At 37.6% G+C, this 16,713-nt stretch overlaps 1 protein-coding gene across 7 annotated transcripts in view; it reads left to right on the forward strand.

The window, feature by feature from the left end:
- Positions 1 to 16,713, forward strand: part of GABRG2 (gamma-aminobutyric acid type A receptor subunit gamma2) — a 68,972-nt gene that overhangs the window by 19,811 nt on the left and 32,448 nt on the right. For 6 of the 7 annotated variants that reach the window (XM_059825654.1, XM_059825655.1, XM_059825658.1 and 3 more), the window contains exons 1-5: positions 3,250 to 3,403; positions 5,063 to 5,130; positions 6,103 to 6,323; positions 10,702 to 10,784; positions 11,465 to 11,602. In XM_059825654.1, the coding sequence (XP_059681637.1) occupies positions 5,089 to 5,130; positions 6,103 to 6,323; positions 10,702 to 10,784; positions 11,465 to 11,602 (484 nt within the window). In that variant the 5' untranslated portion in view covers positions 3,250 to 3,403; positions 5,063 to 5,088. Of the gene's footprint in view, positions 1 to 3,249; positions 3,404 to 5,062; positions 5,131 to 6,102; positions 6,324 to 10,701; positions 10,785 to 11,464; positions 11,603 to 16,713 lie in introns of those variants that run through there. The other variant, XM_059825653.1, reaches the window with a different exon arrangement.

A 16,713-nucleotide genomic window follows, 5' to 3' on the forward strand; every position in this document is an offset into this window, starting at 1 on the left:
TACTGAAGTTATGATCATTTTTATGTAGGTATCAATCTTACTTCCATGGAAGTGAAAGCACAAAAGAAAAGAAATCATACTGAATCTATTAAAAAGAGGAGTGGATTCCCAAACTGTAATGTGGACTTCCATGGTTTTGGACTGCTAAAAGAATAGTGTATCGGCACATTAACGAAGCCTTTGACTAATGGGCTTTGCTGTGTCTTCTGGACAAGGTTCAGAAAAGAAGATGGAAAAAATATTATTTTCCTAATGCACCAGTGATTTCTCAGCAGAGATGCCCTCTGGGACTGATTGAACTAATCTTCTACTATTTCAACATATTTCCAGTACAGAAATAATGCCTTCATTGGTAAGGGGCCTGTAAAAGAGGCTATGCCAATGAAATAGAGATTTTGTATTGGTGTCTGAAACACTAACTTTCAAAATATTATATTGTAATCTGCAAATAGGTAAATATGTGTTTCTTCGCATACCTATATTACTAGATTTGAAAACTTCTAGCAGTCATAAAAATAAAACCAGATTTCAATATGCATTTGGGTATAATCTGGCCTTTATCAAATTTGTTCTGGACATTAAAAGCACTTAGAAAATTTAGACCATATAATCAGAAGGGCTGATCTGAAAGTCTTAAGGAGATGAAAAGGGCTTTGTCATTATAACTTTCATTAGTATTAATGGCATTGCACAGCTAAAACCCTGCTCATCTGGATAGAGATGCACCTCTGATTGTTCTGACTGGTATGCAGTTTTACACAGAGACATTTATTCAATTGAGTACCCATGCTAACTTATGTTCCACTTAGAATTCAAAGGAAACCTGGAATTCAGTGGCCTTTCTCCCTAGTTACATTGGCTGCGTTCCCTCTCCTCTCTCTCACAAAGCATTTGCTGTTTTTTGAGATTTGGAGTGCCAAAATGGCTTGAAATGGCAGATGAGCAAACAAATAGCTATTTCTTTCCTACAAATAATTACCACGAGGAAATGGAAGTTTTAGTGACTGTGGGCTGCTGTTCAATAAGGTTGTTCTAGATTTGAGGCAAGTCCTAGATAAACATACTTTTCATCTTCTAATCTTGCACTGTCCAGTACACCAGACTCTATTAACTAGCTGTCTGAATTTTGAAGCTTTCTCACCACACTAATATTCAGGAACACATTGCCTTTGTGAAAGAATGTAGGTGATTTACTTTTTCTTTTCCGTTCAGAAAAACTATTCTTTTGGGAGAATGGATGTTTAATTGGTTATAAAACATGGCTTTTTACACATAAAGTTAGGTTTTTTCATTCACTTTGCACAGACTGAAAACATAGAATCTAGTGCCTTCTGTTTGCAAAGACTTTATTTAGAAGGATTTCCTTTCCTCCAGGAAGGAAAAACTTGCTTCAGTTATGTTGCTTTGAATTACAATTAGATCTTTGAACTCCAGACAGCTGAATAAATGAATTTCCCCCCCCCCCATTTAATTACCCTGGCTTGTTTGTCAGTACCAGCAGAATACTATGTAGCACATTGCCAATTAAAACTCTGCTTTTGATTGCCAGTAAAACACTACACATTCAGGCCTGTGTAGCCAGAGGAGGTTGGGTTGCCTATTCTTGATCTGGGAAGCTGAAGCTCCCAGATGCACATCGCTGGCGCAGGGTGGGTTAGGTGGTGCCTGGAGGCTGCAGCCAGTGGTACCTAGCTTCACTAGCAGCTTCCAAGCTCAGTTCAATGCAATGCAAGACTGGCTCTTTTGTGCATGCTATACATTCCTAGTTGCTACAGCCATGCGCACAGTCTCAGGCTGCTTCAAATTTCAGTATACCTTCAGCACCTCCTGGGAAGCAGAGTCTTCTACAGGGAGGCATAGATGTGCTGTGGCTCTTTCCTGTTAGGCTGTGCCCATGGGGAAGAAAGACGCTAACACCTCTTTCATAGTCAAGTTGTGTTTGTGCAGTTGGCTTACAGCTCCCAAACGTCCAACATGGGAAAGCCTTCAGGCCATCCACTCTGGGAAGGTATAAGCAGGATGCAGCAGGGGCAGAGTGGGCAAGACCTCAGCTGAGCGAAGATCTTTGTTAACAGAATGGCCCTCTGAGACTCTGGGACTAGTCATCCCTTCAGTATCACACCCATGACTATGGTCAGCTGTGTCTGCTTTCAGTCTTGTGTACCAAGCATGAGTTCCAGCCGCCATGAGACTCTGCTTCTCTGTCCTCTTTCCCACTTCTGTACAGATTCTGGCTGAAACAGGAAAATAATTAAATTTTCTGCTTTGACTCATTCATATCCAAACTCCACCCACTGGCTTAGGACATTTGTAATCTTAATTTTTCATTTTCATATCCAGCGGTGTCCAAACTTTGTCACAGAAACAGGTCATGAAAGAAGAGCACTGGCATATTATGCAAAAAACTTACAGTTGCCTAGCACCATTCAGCTGATTACCACTGACATTCTGAAATGAAAATATCTGATGATGTCATATTCTAAAGTAGTTTCTATGTTCTCCTCTAGAACTGGTGGCACAGATCTTAAGAAAACAAAACATCCATTAAGGCTAGTCTACACATTCTGATTCCTAACTTGCCCTTTTTACTGTGCTAAGCAGGTTGATTTATACTAGATCTGCTGTCATACTGCTCAGTAACAGGAAAAAAACAGTAGACAGACTTTTTATCCTCTCTGGGTTCTAGTTAGCAAAACTGAAAATGAAAACCATTGGCAAAAATTTGTGCTGAACTTTCCAAATGCACAGTAAGCTCAAGTTCATCAGAGTGGAGTGGAGAAAAGCTGCGTGACAGTTTGTTTGAATGAATCTAATTATTGGTCTTGTCAGTAATGTGTTGCATCAAATTGTTCCCTCAAAGAGAAGTAATGCAACAACACTGTGTACATACTAAGTGATATTTTGGTGGAGAATTGCATAAGCTAAGTGACAATTAGATTTGTTTCATAACAGGTCCCACCTGAGTCAGTGAGAGAAAAAATAGGCATGCCAAAGGTGATAAGCACTGATGTTCCTTCGAATAGACAGAATATGATCTCAACTGTACCAAAAGGAAATGTTGTTAAAGTGAACTGTAACCTCAACTATTATGTGACATCTTTACTGTGAGTCTCCTTTTATAAAGCAGGCAATTTTTCAATGTTTTGTACAGTACTATTAAAATCTGAATTATGTGTGTATTGTCTGCGAAGAGGTTGCCTACAAATTCCTATTTTTCAAGGCTTTCCATTTCTTCATTCTTATTTCTTTAACAGTTCCACCCAAAAGGGAGATGATGATTATGAAGATTACACTTCAAATAAGACTTGGGTTTTGACTCCCAAAGTCCATGAGAGTGATGTCACTCTTATTTTAAATGGCTTGCTGGAAGGATATGACAACAAGTTGAGACCTGACATAGGAGGTATGTTGGGGTTTTTTTTAGACCACTTTAGATTAAGTGGTAAAGAGAACAAATTTTCATACCATATTATGCTACACAGGAAGCAGAATCCATTCCAAGTAGTTATGAAAACAAAATACAATGTAGTAAAACATCTGTGGCACGAAAAGCACTCATGGTTTTGGAAGCTGACATAAATTAAGATTGCTAAATCTATCCTGAGACATCTAATAAGACTTTGGTGATTTGCCGAATCAGGCTGCTTGTAATGATGCACCTGCATAGGAAGTTTGGTATTTAACTTTTGGAGAATGAAAAAGCAAGTTTTTATCTTCTTTGTATGTCTAAGTGAGAGTGTTAGAGAACCACAAATAACATATTGGAAAGGAAGGACAAAAGGAGGATAATGCAGCCCAATCCTTGAATGATGCGATGGACACAGACAGAGCCTCTAACAGTAGCAGGTCTGCATTGACTGGTGCGGCATGGGCGCTTACTTGCACAGCAGGGCAAGAAGTGACTAGGGAATGGTGCACAGAGGAAGAGGTTCACAAAAGATAACTGCAGTCAAGTAAGGCTAACCTCCCTAGATTTCCCCCACAGCCAATATAAGCATATAGACCCCAGCTCGGACTCATAATGGAAGTCTTATATGACTGAATCATCTTTTGCAGGAATCTTCCTCTCCACTGATTACTCAGGGAGCTTGAAGAGATAAATCTCCCTGCGCTGCTGCAAGTCAGTCTGAGAAGGCCCCATGCATGCACAGAACAGACAGACAATACCTCTGTAGGAGAGGATACAGCAGTAATAAGATTATAGAAAAACGCAAAGAGAATTCATGGATGAGACAGGCAGAGGAAACCAGAGAACAGCAGGATTAATGAAGGAAGCTGTTTCTAACAAGTTTATAGAGGCTTATAAACTAAGGCATTTTTCACAGTGAGGAATAACATGAGTATTTAACCTTCAATGTATGTATATAGTGTAAATTAACAGAGGAATTTGTCTTATTCTCACAATCCAAGACTTTAGAGAACAGAAAGGAAATAAGCATTCATAAAAGCATCTAGGAAAAAACAATAATGTTTTAGTCAAGGTATATAAGAATAATAAAGCTACAATAAAGTAATTTCAAAATAAATTAATCTAACAACTGTTTTTCATTCCCATATTAGAGCCTTGAGTATTAATTTTGCTTTGGGCTCATGAAATTGTTACTTACCTACAACCATCTCTGCAGGCAACAGCAGTCGTGTTGCATGTGGCATTGTAATGTAAAATGAGTGGTGCAAGACATCATAAGAAGATTAAGTTTGCTTTCATTTTATAGTGTTTTGTCAGATGTGTTGCTGTGACCTGACACAAAATACACATACTCTCAGTCAGATATGACTCACTCGAAGGTAACGACACTGGTTTCAGTGTTTGTTCTCATAGCAAAAGTGAATTTGTTCTGATAGACTAAATGATATAATAATTCATCTCAAAATGTCTCCAACTAATGTCAAAGTGGAGACATCATTGCAAAATAATATTTATTGTATATGCACATTTAAATGTGAGGCAACCATACCCATACAAGAGAGGTACTATAATAATCTTTTGCTTGTGTTTGACTTTGATGTAGTTGGTTTTGACCTTCACTCATGCTACTGATTCTTCTTGTTTCTCTTACAGTTAAACCAACAGTAATTCATACTGACATGTATGTAAATAGCATTGGGCCCGTGAATGCTATCAATATGGTAGGTAAACGATTGCCAACTTTCCTACAATGTTCACTTTGTTACAAAGCCTCTATCATTTTTGACATTACAAACCTTCCATTAGTTTTAATGTTGTGCTATACCTATATTATTTTTAAAATCTCATTATTATAGATGTGAGAACTATATGAGCTATGAATCTCGGGAAACCGAGCTCTACGCTGAAAAGAATGTAATAGTAATAGTTTTAACATATCATCACACTTTTATGTGCTCTACTTTCAAGTGCTTTGTGACAGTTTAACTCCTGTAAAACTGAGCTTCCAGATTGCTACAAAATAAGGAAAACCATTCCCCAGTGATATTACCACTCTTGCCATCAAAAGATAAAAAGAAAAAAGCCTAAATCCTCTCTCCTTTCCTTTTTCAAAAGTTGCTACAGAGAAATTTAATTATATCTTTGTACAGGTGAGGGAAAGTGGTCAAGCCTTAGCACAATGTCTACTTCATTCTTGTAGTTTTCATGTGTAAAAGGAAATCTCAGATTGCTCTTTTCCATTCTATAATTCCCTTTGCAGCTTCCGGCTTCCCAGTGGTGCCAGGGAAAGTGACACTTCACCACTTCTGATATTAACTGAGGGGCACAGGCAATTAAGGCAGCCAAGTCAGCTCAAATTTTTCCTGTCCTAGATCCAAGGGAATAAGCAATTGTTCTCTGACCTGATCAGGCGTGAGTTGAGGTGTGGGGATACAGAATTAGAAAGGTGCATATACCACTCAATTGCGTCTTAGTTTCACCTGCCAGTGGGAAAATAACAGAATAAACTGTTTTTAAACAACAATCTTTGGTAAACCATGCCCTCAAAAATTGACAAAAAAATGTTTTTATCAGTTCTAGTATCATCTTCCACAGTTCACATTTTTTTCATATGAAATTAAGGAAAGCATATCAGGAGTTACGTGAAATGCTGAGTGCTATGTTTTCATCAGTATTTCTGGTTAACACAACAGGAATATACAATTGATATATTTTTCGCCCAAACGTGGTACGACAGACGTCTGAAGTTCAACAGCACTATAAAAGTGCTCAGATTAAACAGCAACATGGTTGGGAAGATCTGGATACCAGATACATTTTTCCGAAATTCCAAGAAAGCTGATGCTCATTGGATAACAACTCCTAATAGGATGCTGAGGATCTGGAATGACGGCAGAGTGTTGTACACATTGAGGTATTTATACCTGGCTTTAACTGCAATTTCTCCAGGGAAAGCCAAAGAGAAAGGTCCTGTGAATTCAGGTCATTTGACATTAAGCTGAAGGAAAAAAAAATTGTTTTTTCTTATTTAATTATGCATACCATCCTGAAAAAGGGAAATATTTAGAAGATATTACTTGCATGCAATTTATTTTATATTGGCACAGTAAAGAGTTTTATTTCTTCCCATAGATTGTACCGTCTTTGTCCACAATAGTCACGTTCCTATACTAAAATGAATATAAACATTGTTATAGTAATTCATCTTCTTTTTCAGGTATGCTTTATTGTTTGCCACTGGTTTGGTCCATATTGTGTTTTACCTTTTTATTGGGTTAAACCGATGAATCCAAAATATCCTTGAATTAAGTAGATGCTATAAAAGGAGATGTTATATACATCAAAGGCCCCTTATTCTGAATTGATTACAATTTAGCTAGATGAAGCTCTGCCCTGCAAAAGCATTTCATTCCTTAAATGTCTTGGGAAAATAAGGATTATCATTTCAGCATTGGTCATTTAAGATTTAATCCAAAACCTACAGTTATGCCCTGTTCCACTAAAATTTTTGTGAACCTGAACTTGATATGCTCATCTCCAGATTTCTCAGTCACGTGTATAACTTTTCTTTTGAAACAGATTACCTTTAAAAACTATCTTTTCAATAATTAAGTTTTGCATATGCCTACATTCAAGTGTAGCACATGCAATATGCAACAACTCAAATATCATGTTCCCAGTGACTGTAAGATACTTCCTAAATGTGACAATCCTAAGTGCATTTTTTTTTTACTTTTTCTTACATGTGATATAATATTAGGATCTATGTAAAAGGTAGATCAAGACAGCATTTGTTCAAGAGGATTTATAATTTAAAATGAGAGTACAGAATCAAAGATGTTAGACATAAGACCATCTGAGATTTAGACTGTATTTTTTTCAAAGTGTTTTTTTTCTACTTTTATTTAACTGGGTGCCAAAAATAAAGTTTTGAAGAAAAGTGCACTAATTATAATTTTAATGAATCAATCTGAAGCTTTGGTTAAGACAACCTTTTAATGTTGCAACTGTCTGAATTTCAAAAAAGAGTTTTATTTCATAGTTATTTTACATTCATTACACATTGCATCACCAGAAGACATAAGAGAAAGATCGGAATTGAAATCCAGTGCAAATCAAAGCCAGTCTGACAAAGATCCTAGGTCCAATTCTGAAATGTGAAATTTGGACTTAGCTACACTACTGTCTCTTTGGATTTCATCACCTTTCTCTTCAAACCCCTCAGTTTCTCTCATTAGAAAGAGATACATCTGATAGAACTTAGAAACAGTTATCTGTTATTAATGTATACCTAGTTGTTCTAGTGAGTCACAGCAAGCACCAGTAAGGATTCAACATGGATTAATCCTGAATTGAAATGTGATAGTATCAACATAGATGTGGGATTCTGTCCTGAAGAGAAGAGGGCTCCAGAAGAGCTGGCTGATTTTCTCAATCACCTCCCTCCAAGCTTAAGAACAGTCAGTCCTGACCAGCAGGAAATTAAGCAAAGTTAGCAGGCAGTCTGCACAGATCAACATAAAGCTCCTGACAAAACTCAAATGTGAAAAGAAAATGTACTAGAGGTGGAAGCAGGGACAGGTGACCTAGGAGAAATACAGAGATGCTGTCCAAGCACTCAGGGACAGGGTAGAAAAGCCAAAGTTCATCTGGAGTGGAATCTGACTAAGGACATGAAAGCAAGAAGGATTTCTATAAATATATCCCCAGCAAAAGGAAGACGAGGGAAAATGTGGGCTCACTGCTGAATGGGAATGGGGACCTTGTCACAAAGGACACCGAAAAGGCCAAGATACACAATGTCGTCTTTGCCTCAGTCTTTGCTAGTAAAACCCTGCCTTCAGCAATCCCAGGTCCCTGAGACCAGTAGGAAAGTAAAGAAAAGATGACTTACCTTTAGTGGAGGAGGATCAGGTATGGGCTAAATAAGTGGACACTGAAGTAGATTGAATATGCCTGAACTGCCAGGCTCAAAGGGTTGGGATCAGTGGCATGAAGGCCAACTGGAAAGCAGTCACTAGTGGGGTACTCCCCAGTTTTGTACTAGGCCAATACACATCTTCATTAATGACCTGGACAATGGGACAGAGCGCACCCTCAGCATGTCTGCAGATAATACAAAACTGGGAGGAGTGATTGGTATATCGTAGGGTTGTGCTACCACTCAGAGGGACTGCAACATGCTGGAGAAATCAGCCAACAGGAATCTCATGGAGTTCAACAAAGAAAAATGCCGTCCTGAACCAGGGGAAGAATAACCCTAATGCAGCAGCACAGGGTGGGGACTGACCAGCTGGAAAGCATCTTGTAGGAAAAGACCTGGGGATTCTGGTGGATGTTCACCAACGAGCCCGCAAAGTGCCCTTGAAGCAAAGGCAAACAGCATCCTGGACTGCATTATGAAGGCCATTGCCAGCAGGTCGATGGAGATGATCCTTCTCCTTTGCCCTTCATGAGACACGTCTGGCATGCTGGGTCCACTGCTAGGCTCCCCAGTACAAGAGGGATATGAGCTTACTGTAGCAAGCGCAGTGAAGACCCACTAAGATGCTGAAGGGCTGGGAGCATCTGATGTGCAGGGAGATGCTGAGGAAGCTGGGACTCTTCAGCCTAGAGTAAAGAATGCTTGGGGGATCTTAGCAATGTGTGTAATGTGGGTGGGAGTAAAGAAGACAGGGGATGGAAGGAGTAAAGAGAGCAAAGACAATCTTCTCAGTGGTATCCAGTGATAAGACAGGAGGCAATGGGCACAAACCGAAGTACAGGAAATTCTGTTTAAACATAAGAAGGAACTTTTTTACTGTGAGAATGGTCAAACAGTGAAACAGTTTGCCCAGAAAACCACATGCTTGGAGACATTCAAAGCTTGGACTGTGTTTTGTACTGGGGAATGAAATCTACTAAATTCCACAAGAGAAAAGAAATAAAAACCAGCAGTAAATCTGAGCCTATCCCAAATTCAAAGAGTTTTACATATATTCACCAGCGAAAAGGCAATATCGAAGAAAGAACTTAATTTTTTTGATCCATATTATGATTATTTTGAAATGAAACTGAAGATGATGGAAATGAGAAGAGAAAGAAAGGGCAATAATGTTAGCACACAGAATCAGCTCTTTTTCTGTGTCACAAAGAGAGCTCCCCTTAATTTCAAAGGAAATTAGATTTGTTGCTAAATGCAGAAAAGTTTCCTTTTGACTTCATTAACTTGGTGGCTAGTGATCACAGCATCCCTCTGCATCGCACAGTATGAGACACAGAGTCATTTGCATCCAGCACCTACATGCAGGAGCCAGGAGACAAACCCAGTTCACAGGGTTGCTCACTTGGACACCCAGGAATCAGCAAAGACCAGAAAACTACGGTTTTCCTAGAGACTCATGAAACAAATAAACATCACTCTGCTCTTTTTTTTTTTTTCCCTCCTTTTCCTTTTCCCCTCTCTCACTCCACCTCCTCCCTCCTTTCCAAAGTTCAAGTATCATGCAGCTTCTGGCAGGGCTGGGGCTATGTATAGGCTAGCAACAATTAAGGGACTGAATGAAAAATGGTAGAGTTTTTAGTAGGTATATCAGGGGATAGCTCTCATCTAATTTTGGATTTCTAGAAGTATGTGCCTCTATCTGATCTATAGAACCTACACCACCTGAGCTATCACGGCGACTCTCCTGATATTCAGTGGGGAGAAACACCTTTCAGTACATTCTTGTTCTGATTAAATTTAAATGACTTATTTTGGAATGAAATGAAGTATATCCTCACAGCGCCTTTCCACTAGCTATGAAGGTAGTCTAGATGGCTGTCGTGGATGCAGGATGCCTAAATTTGGACTCCCATCCATCATTTCTGAAATAGAATTTTTGTCACATAAAATACATTTCCCTAGTGCATTATGGCATGTTGTGACACAGAGATTTGTCACTGCTCATGAGATGACCTGTATATGTACTTACGGATTTGCCAATCGTGAGTAACTCTGCCATTTCAGATGCATAGGAACAGAACGTTAATAACTTATTCTATTACACAGTCCAGAAAGTAGATGATCAGGGCCTATGTAACCAAAAAAGAAACACTGCTTATCAGTAACCATGATGTCTTCCTATGCTTGGAATATCCAAATTAATACATATATATCAATAGTTTACTTTTGCTTTTTATATATATAATATATTTGCATATTTCACAGTCAGGTTCCATATTAGTAAGAATCTCATTTTGCTTGCTATGATGTAGCTTTCAGGACAAACTTCTCAAATGCATTCTGTATATCCTGATCTCTTTCTCCTCAGGCTGACAATTGATGCTGAGTGTCAGCTACAGTTACACAACTTCCCAATGGATGCCCATTCCTGTCCCCTGGAATTTTCAAGCTGTAAGTAACATGCTTAGAAATATCCCTTTTCTGACCCACACTGAATCACTTATTATAAATGTATATTTATGTACTTAACTAGACATAGTCCTGTGGTTTTCAGTTTTATTTTGACCTTATTTTCAAGTACGCGGATCATATATGTTCACAAATATAACTGAGGTATGCTATATAAAAATGATACAATTTCTGGGACCTATGTGATTGATTTATGCTTATATCTTAGCATAACAGTAGAAGTGTTTACTTTCAGCATCAAAGTCTCATGGCCTGATACTTTCTCTCTGCACATGGATGTTTTACTATTGCAATAGTTGGAGACAAGATTTTGACATTTTGTAGTCAGGTCAAATTGTGAATTCCTGGTCCAGCTGCAGACTTCTTGGCCATAATTGAAGGATGAGCAAAATTGCATCCTACTGGGTCCACAAAAGTAGAAAACTAATTTTTGAAAAATTTATCTCAAGTACTATTTTAATTTATAATAAATAAAATCAAATGTGACATTAAGTAAAAGGCACTACTAAGTAACTTGAGAAAAAACATATCTATAATGTACTTGCAATATGCTCCTCCAGTTTTTTCCAGAAATAGAAAATAGTATTTTTACTCCCCAAAGTACACTAAAATCCTAGCAATGACTATGAAACAAAGCATTCTGTATTTTCCATTGCAATAAGATGGCTACCCAAGAGAAGAGATCATTTACCAATGGAAGCGCAGCTCAGTGGAGGTGGGGGACACGAGGTCCTGGAGGCTTTACCAGTTCTCCTTTACAGGATTAAGAAATACAACTGAGGTGGTGAAGACTACTTCAGGTAAGACAAATGATCTGTTTGCCTTCAGATTCATTTAGGATTTTATTAACAGAAAGAAAAAAAGAAAGATCTGTTTAGAACTTAGCATTGGCACTTCACTAAACAATTACAGGCTTTTAAATACCTATGGAACCATCCAGGCTTTACTATTTCTGAAGAACTCCTCACAGGACGAAAAATAAGTTGTTGTCTACTGTCCATTCTTATCCTCCAAGAAATATCTAGAACTGTCAGGAGAAAGCCATTACTACAAGGGGTGGGTGGGCGAGGGAACTTCCTATCCTGCTTCAGTGTAGAAAATAGCACAGCTGAACCACTAAATGATAATCTGATACTGATTTGAGTATTTCCCAATCCCCTTCCAACTTCCAGAAGCAGAAAGTAGGTCTCCACAGAAATGAAATTTGAAGTCCCAACCTCTTTACTACAGCAGCTCCAAGTTTATTTTGTTCCTTAAAACAGGACACATTCAACTCTCATTGAAGAGACCTGCCTTACAAATCAGAGTCTCAGATGATTTTCCTGTATATTTTTATCTCCTTGGAAACAAGTAATGGAATTTAAAATTATGAATGAGGAAGTACTCATCATTTAATAAAAACAGCAATTTTAACCCTACTAACCAAGCTGGAAAATAGTCTTCTAGACATATATATTGTTTTATTTCTCAGTGGAAAGAAAATCAGTGAATATGAGAAAGGATGTAAAGAGGAATTGCATATTAATAGTCTTGTACATGCATGATATTCCTTATCTTTGATTTCTTTCAAAAAGAACAGTGAAATGAAAGCAGTTTTCCTTTTCAGGTTGCTTTTGATTTTTACCTCATTTTATAGTTCTGCCAAATACATTGATTTCAATTCAGACATCTGTGTCAATTCTGACTTCAGAAGTATCCCCATCCATTTTATTTCTAAAAGGTCAGCATTGCTGTTATATTCAAAAGGAGAGTGAGTTACACTAGAGTTGAGAGGAGCCTGCTGTGCATTACACTGGAGTGCAAAGAAAGATGTTGAGAATTAATTCAAGTTCCAACTCCTGAATCACTGGACATTAAGCAACAATGACATGTTTAGTCTTATGAGCAGAGCAAAAATGGAATGAAGCCTCCCAGCTGTAACCACATTTGCCTTATGGCATCTTCTGCCATTTTAGCTGAGGAAAATATTTAGTCAGCTATTCAAGAAAGCATTTGACCTTTCTCATTTTCCCAGGAAAATAAAAATAAAGGTGCAAAAGAGGACAAGAGAGCAGTGTGTGTGCAAGCCATAGCTGCTAATAACCACCATTACACATGACATGGTGGAATTGCTCTCAAAGCAAAAATATAAAGAGGAATACATCTCACCTCAGACTGCCCCTGCAACAGGCAAAGCACAAAAGGCAGCGGTGTACCCAAGTGTGGTCTAAGGTCTCATCCTCCCCATGTTGAAAACTAACTTTATTTCATCCTTGAGTTTCTTTTATTTGCTCTTTTTCTTTCCTTTTCTGTTTGAGCTATTCTCTAATAAACTTTTTTTTTGTCTAGAAATAGAAAGTAATAAAATCTGAACGTGCTATAAGCTTCAGGTCCACTGATTCAATGCATCTTGCACTGGTGAATCAAAAGCACTCTCTAACGTCCTGCTAATGTGAAGAAAGCACATACTGGGAAACAAACAATAAAATGCAGAAAGCAAAAAGATACTTTCCCATGCAAAGAAAACCTTTTTTTTTTTCCCAGGAGATAGCCATTCAAGCTTGTACTACCATAATATTGCATCAGTAGTTTTTAATAGGATGACACCTTTTAATTTGCTTTTTAAAAAAGTAATTAGCAGCTAGCATGCACTTTAAAGCAGCGAAGAGTCACTCTAGTCATCACTTGATTCCTAAGAAGAAATGCTTGTGAAAGCTACTCAGCCTGCTGAGCTGCTTTCAAAGACCTGCTGAGTATAAAAACTTGGAAAAATGTCCTGTGTATATATTTCTTCTGCTGCAGTTATCTTATGTTTGATTTTCCTTGTTCCTCTTGTTTTTATGACCACAGATATGCAGGAAAATTAGATTTGATTTTGATCTAGGTGCAGTATCTAAATAATTAGAAGGTGGAAAAAACCGCCAACAAAATAGGGATCATCATTACTCTGGTCTATCTCCTACAAATATTTTGCTAAAGCTGGCAGAGCCTAAAGAGTGTTCATTGCTTACCTAAGTGCCTTATTAGCATGCTGGGAACTGCATTAAGTCCAATATTCCTCAACCAGACCCATACTCTACCTAGAATTACTCTCTTACATGCACATATTTTCAATAGAGTTTCCTGAAAAGAAAAATATTTCAAGCTTATAGATTTATTAGCAACCCATGTGCAGCCTGAGTACACAAGTTAAATGTTTGAATGCCCATACAGCCAAAATAAGTCTTGAGACTTCATGCAACCAAATGCAGTGCTGCATATAATAGAATTTAGATACTAACTAATGACAGTACCACTGCCAATGCTTTGGTGGAGATATGAGCTGAGGTACAGTGGAGGCGGCAATGGAAAGTTTAACGAGACATTGGAAAGAGGACTATACTATACTTCCAAGAACTCTTCCCCAAAACTAAATTCATATGACAACAGAAACCAGAGAAACCTGAACACAAGAAGGTGTAATTAAAGAATATGAGATTGAACAGTTATAGAACAGAAAGAGCCTGGCAGTAGTGTTAAGGCATTTGAAACTGGAGTAAATTTTCCATATCCGCATTTACTCTATTTCAGAACAAACTCTTGTTTCCAGCTTCATGCCTCCCAGTGATTAACACATTCTAGTCCTTAAGGGCTATGCTGGCTTGGTGACTGGAGCAGAGAAGAGAATGGGAAAGGATGGCTGAGACTTGGTCATTACAAACTCCGTTACCTCTCCTTCTGTCATGTCATAGCTGAACATTTGAGATCTGGGCTGAATTATGGGCAGAGAAGGACAAAGATTGTTTCAGCATAAGCTTCATAAGACCTGACGGACTTGCTGAAGTGACTACATTTGTCTGCTATTCTTCCTTTGCATGCGCTGCAGAAATATAAGATTAACTGAAAGGGCCAAATGTCGGAATTCTGTCCCTGATCAGTTAGCAAATCCTGATAACAGCAGAAAAAAAACAACTGGAATATTACAAACCATCCTGTCTCTTTCTCTTATCTGAAGTGAGTCATCCTGAATTATCAGCTTGTTTCTCTCCAAACTGAACATTCACATGTCACTCTAATTTTCTTCGAAAGTCACAGACCAAGCAATAAGAAATGACTTAGCTAATGGAATCCACTGTCCATTAATAGCACAGACTGTTAAGAAAAGTTAACTCTCAACCTCCTGCCCTATGAACATTTCATTAAAATTACTAAATAGTCTGTACATTTAATAATGTATGACCTGTATATATTTTTTGCTTTTCCACTACAACCTATGCTGTGTAAACAGCAGTGGTTTAGTTCAGGTTATTTGCAATAAAGCGCATGTTAAGACATAATATCATCTGAGTTATATAAACTACTACAGTTGACCTCACACTTATAAACTGAGGTGGGTTTAAGATTTATTGTATTATTGAAGTATGTCCATAATAAACGCTCAAACAGTGCCCATCTCGGTCATTTATTAAGAAACTACCATTTCTCCTGTGTGACTTTTTGCTCACTGTGTAAGCCCCCAATACACTGAATGGTAGTGAGATTCTCCAATATAAAAGGGATGAACTAACGGAAAGGTCGGGAGAATAAAAATTCACCAACTTCTGAAATTTGGATGTGCACCGCCATGAGTAGTCCTTACAAAGAAAGCATCAGATTTACAAAATCCTACTTTAAACCTAATGCTGAAGTTGTATAGTAAAGCCAGTTGCTTTACTGACGTGTTCAGAGTTCATGCTATACTTACAATGTCTTTAGTTATTTAAGGGTGTGTGATTTATTAGACATATGGTCTACACATGGGACAAATGTAAAACTAGCTGGCAAATGTGGCAGAAAGCGGACACAGCATAAAAAGAAAAAGAGTTTTATCATACAATAAGCAGCAATGATAAAGAGAAGCAAACCAAAAATGACTGCTCTAGCACAGGACATACTTTTCCATCCTCCATATTCTCATTTAGTATTGCATAATACATTTAATTCAAATGAATGTCAGTTGTTCTTTTTTGCTTTAAAAACTATTCTACATCTAATTTCTGACCTTTTATACTCACTGTGGATTAAAAATAAGAAACAAATTAGGTAAGAAAATAGTCCAGCAAGTCCACCACTTGTGAATCGTATCAGTAAATGCTGCTGATCTTCACTTTTTGGATGTCAAAATGAAAATATTATAGAGCTTAGCTAGAATCACATTACAGAACAAAAGGTGTCCATTACGTGGGAGGGACTTCAAAGAAGTTTTTCTAGAGAACCTTCTCAACTCAGATTTGACCAGCAAGAAAGTTAAGCTTTCATTTTTATGATTGTTACTGCAATGCAACAAGTGATACAAAAGTATAAGATCTGCAAAATATAATGCCAAGTAGATGACACCTAACAGGGACATGTTGCACTTTGGGAATGGGAAAACAGGAAAATTCCAAAATTTGTAATTAGTTACTTTAAATAAAGAGTGGAAGATTGTAGGAAAGAAATAATCAAATGCAGAAATATAAAAAGACCAGTAGTTGTGTAAAAAAATTCGTGGGGCTGTATTAGTCCACAAAAACAGAAGGATAGAGAATGTGATGCTGTTGCAAAAACACACCTTTTCTGGGATGCATTACTGATGTTGTGTGTAAACTTGGGAGAAATATTCACTGTTCTACTCTGTGACAAACTGATGTCAAATGGTTGCTTCATTCTGCTCAATTAAAAAACCCCCTCACTTTTAAGTGCAACATTTTAAGAAAGACAGGGAAATACAGGAGAGTATAACAAGTAAAGGGTTTAGAAAACATTACCTATGGAAATATTTGGAAGTATGGAACTAGTCTGGAAGAAAATATAATTGGTGATCAAAGAAGTAAAAGTAAAACAAACATATTGTTTTTAAACCATAAAAATCAATACTGGCACATACTATTTAGGAAGATTGTAGAAACCCTAAAATCAGAAGTTTTATGAAATC

This window comes from Gavia stellata, chromosome 16 (genome assembly GCF_030936135.1).
Source record: "Gavia stellata isolate bGavSte3 chromosome 16, bGavSte3.hap2, whole genome shotgun sequence".
NCBI lineage: Eukaryota > Metazoa > Chordata > Aves > Gaviiformes > Gaviidae > Gavia > Gavia stellata.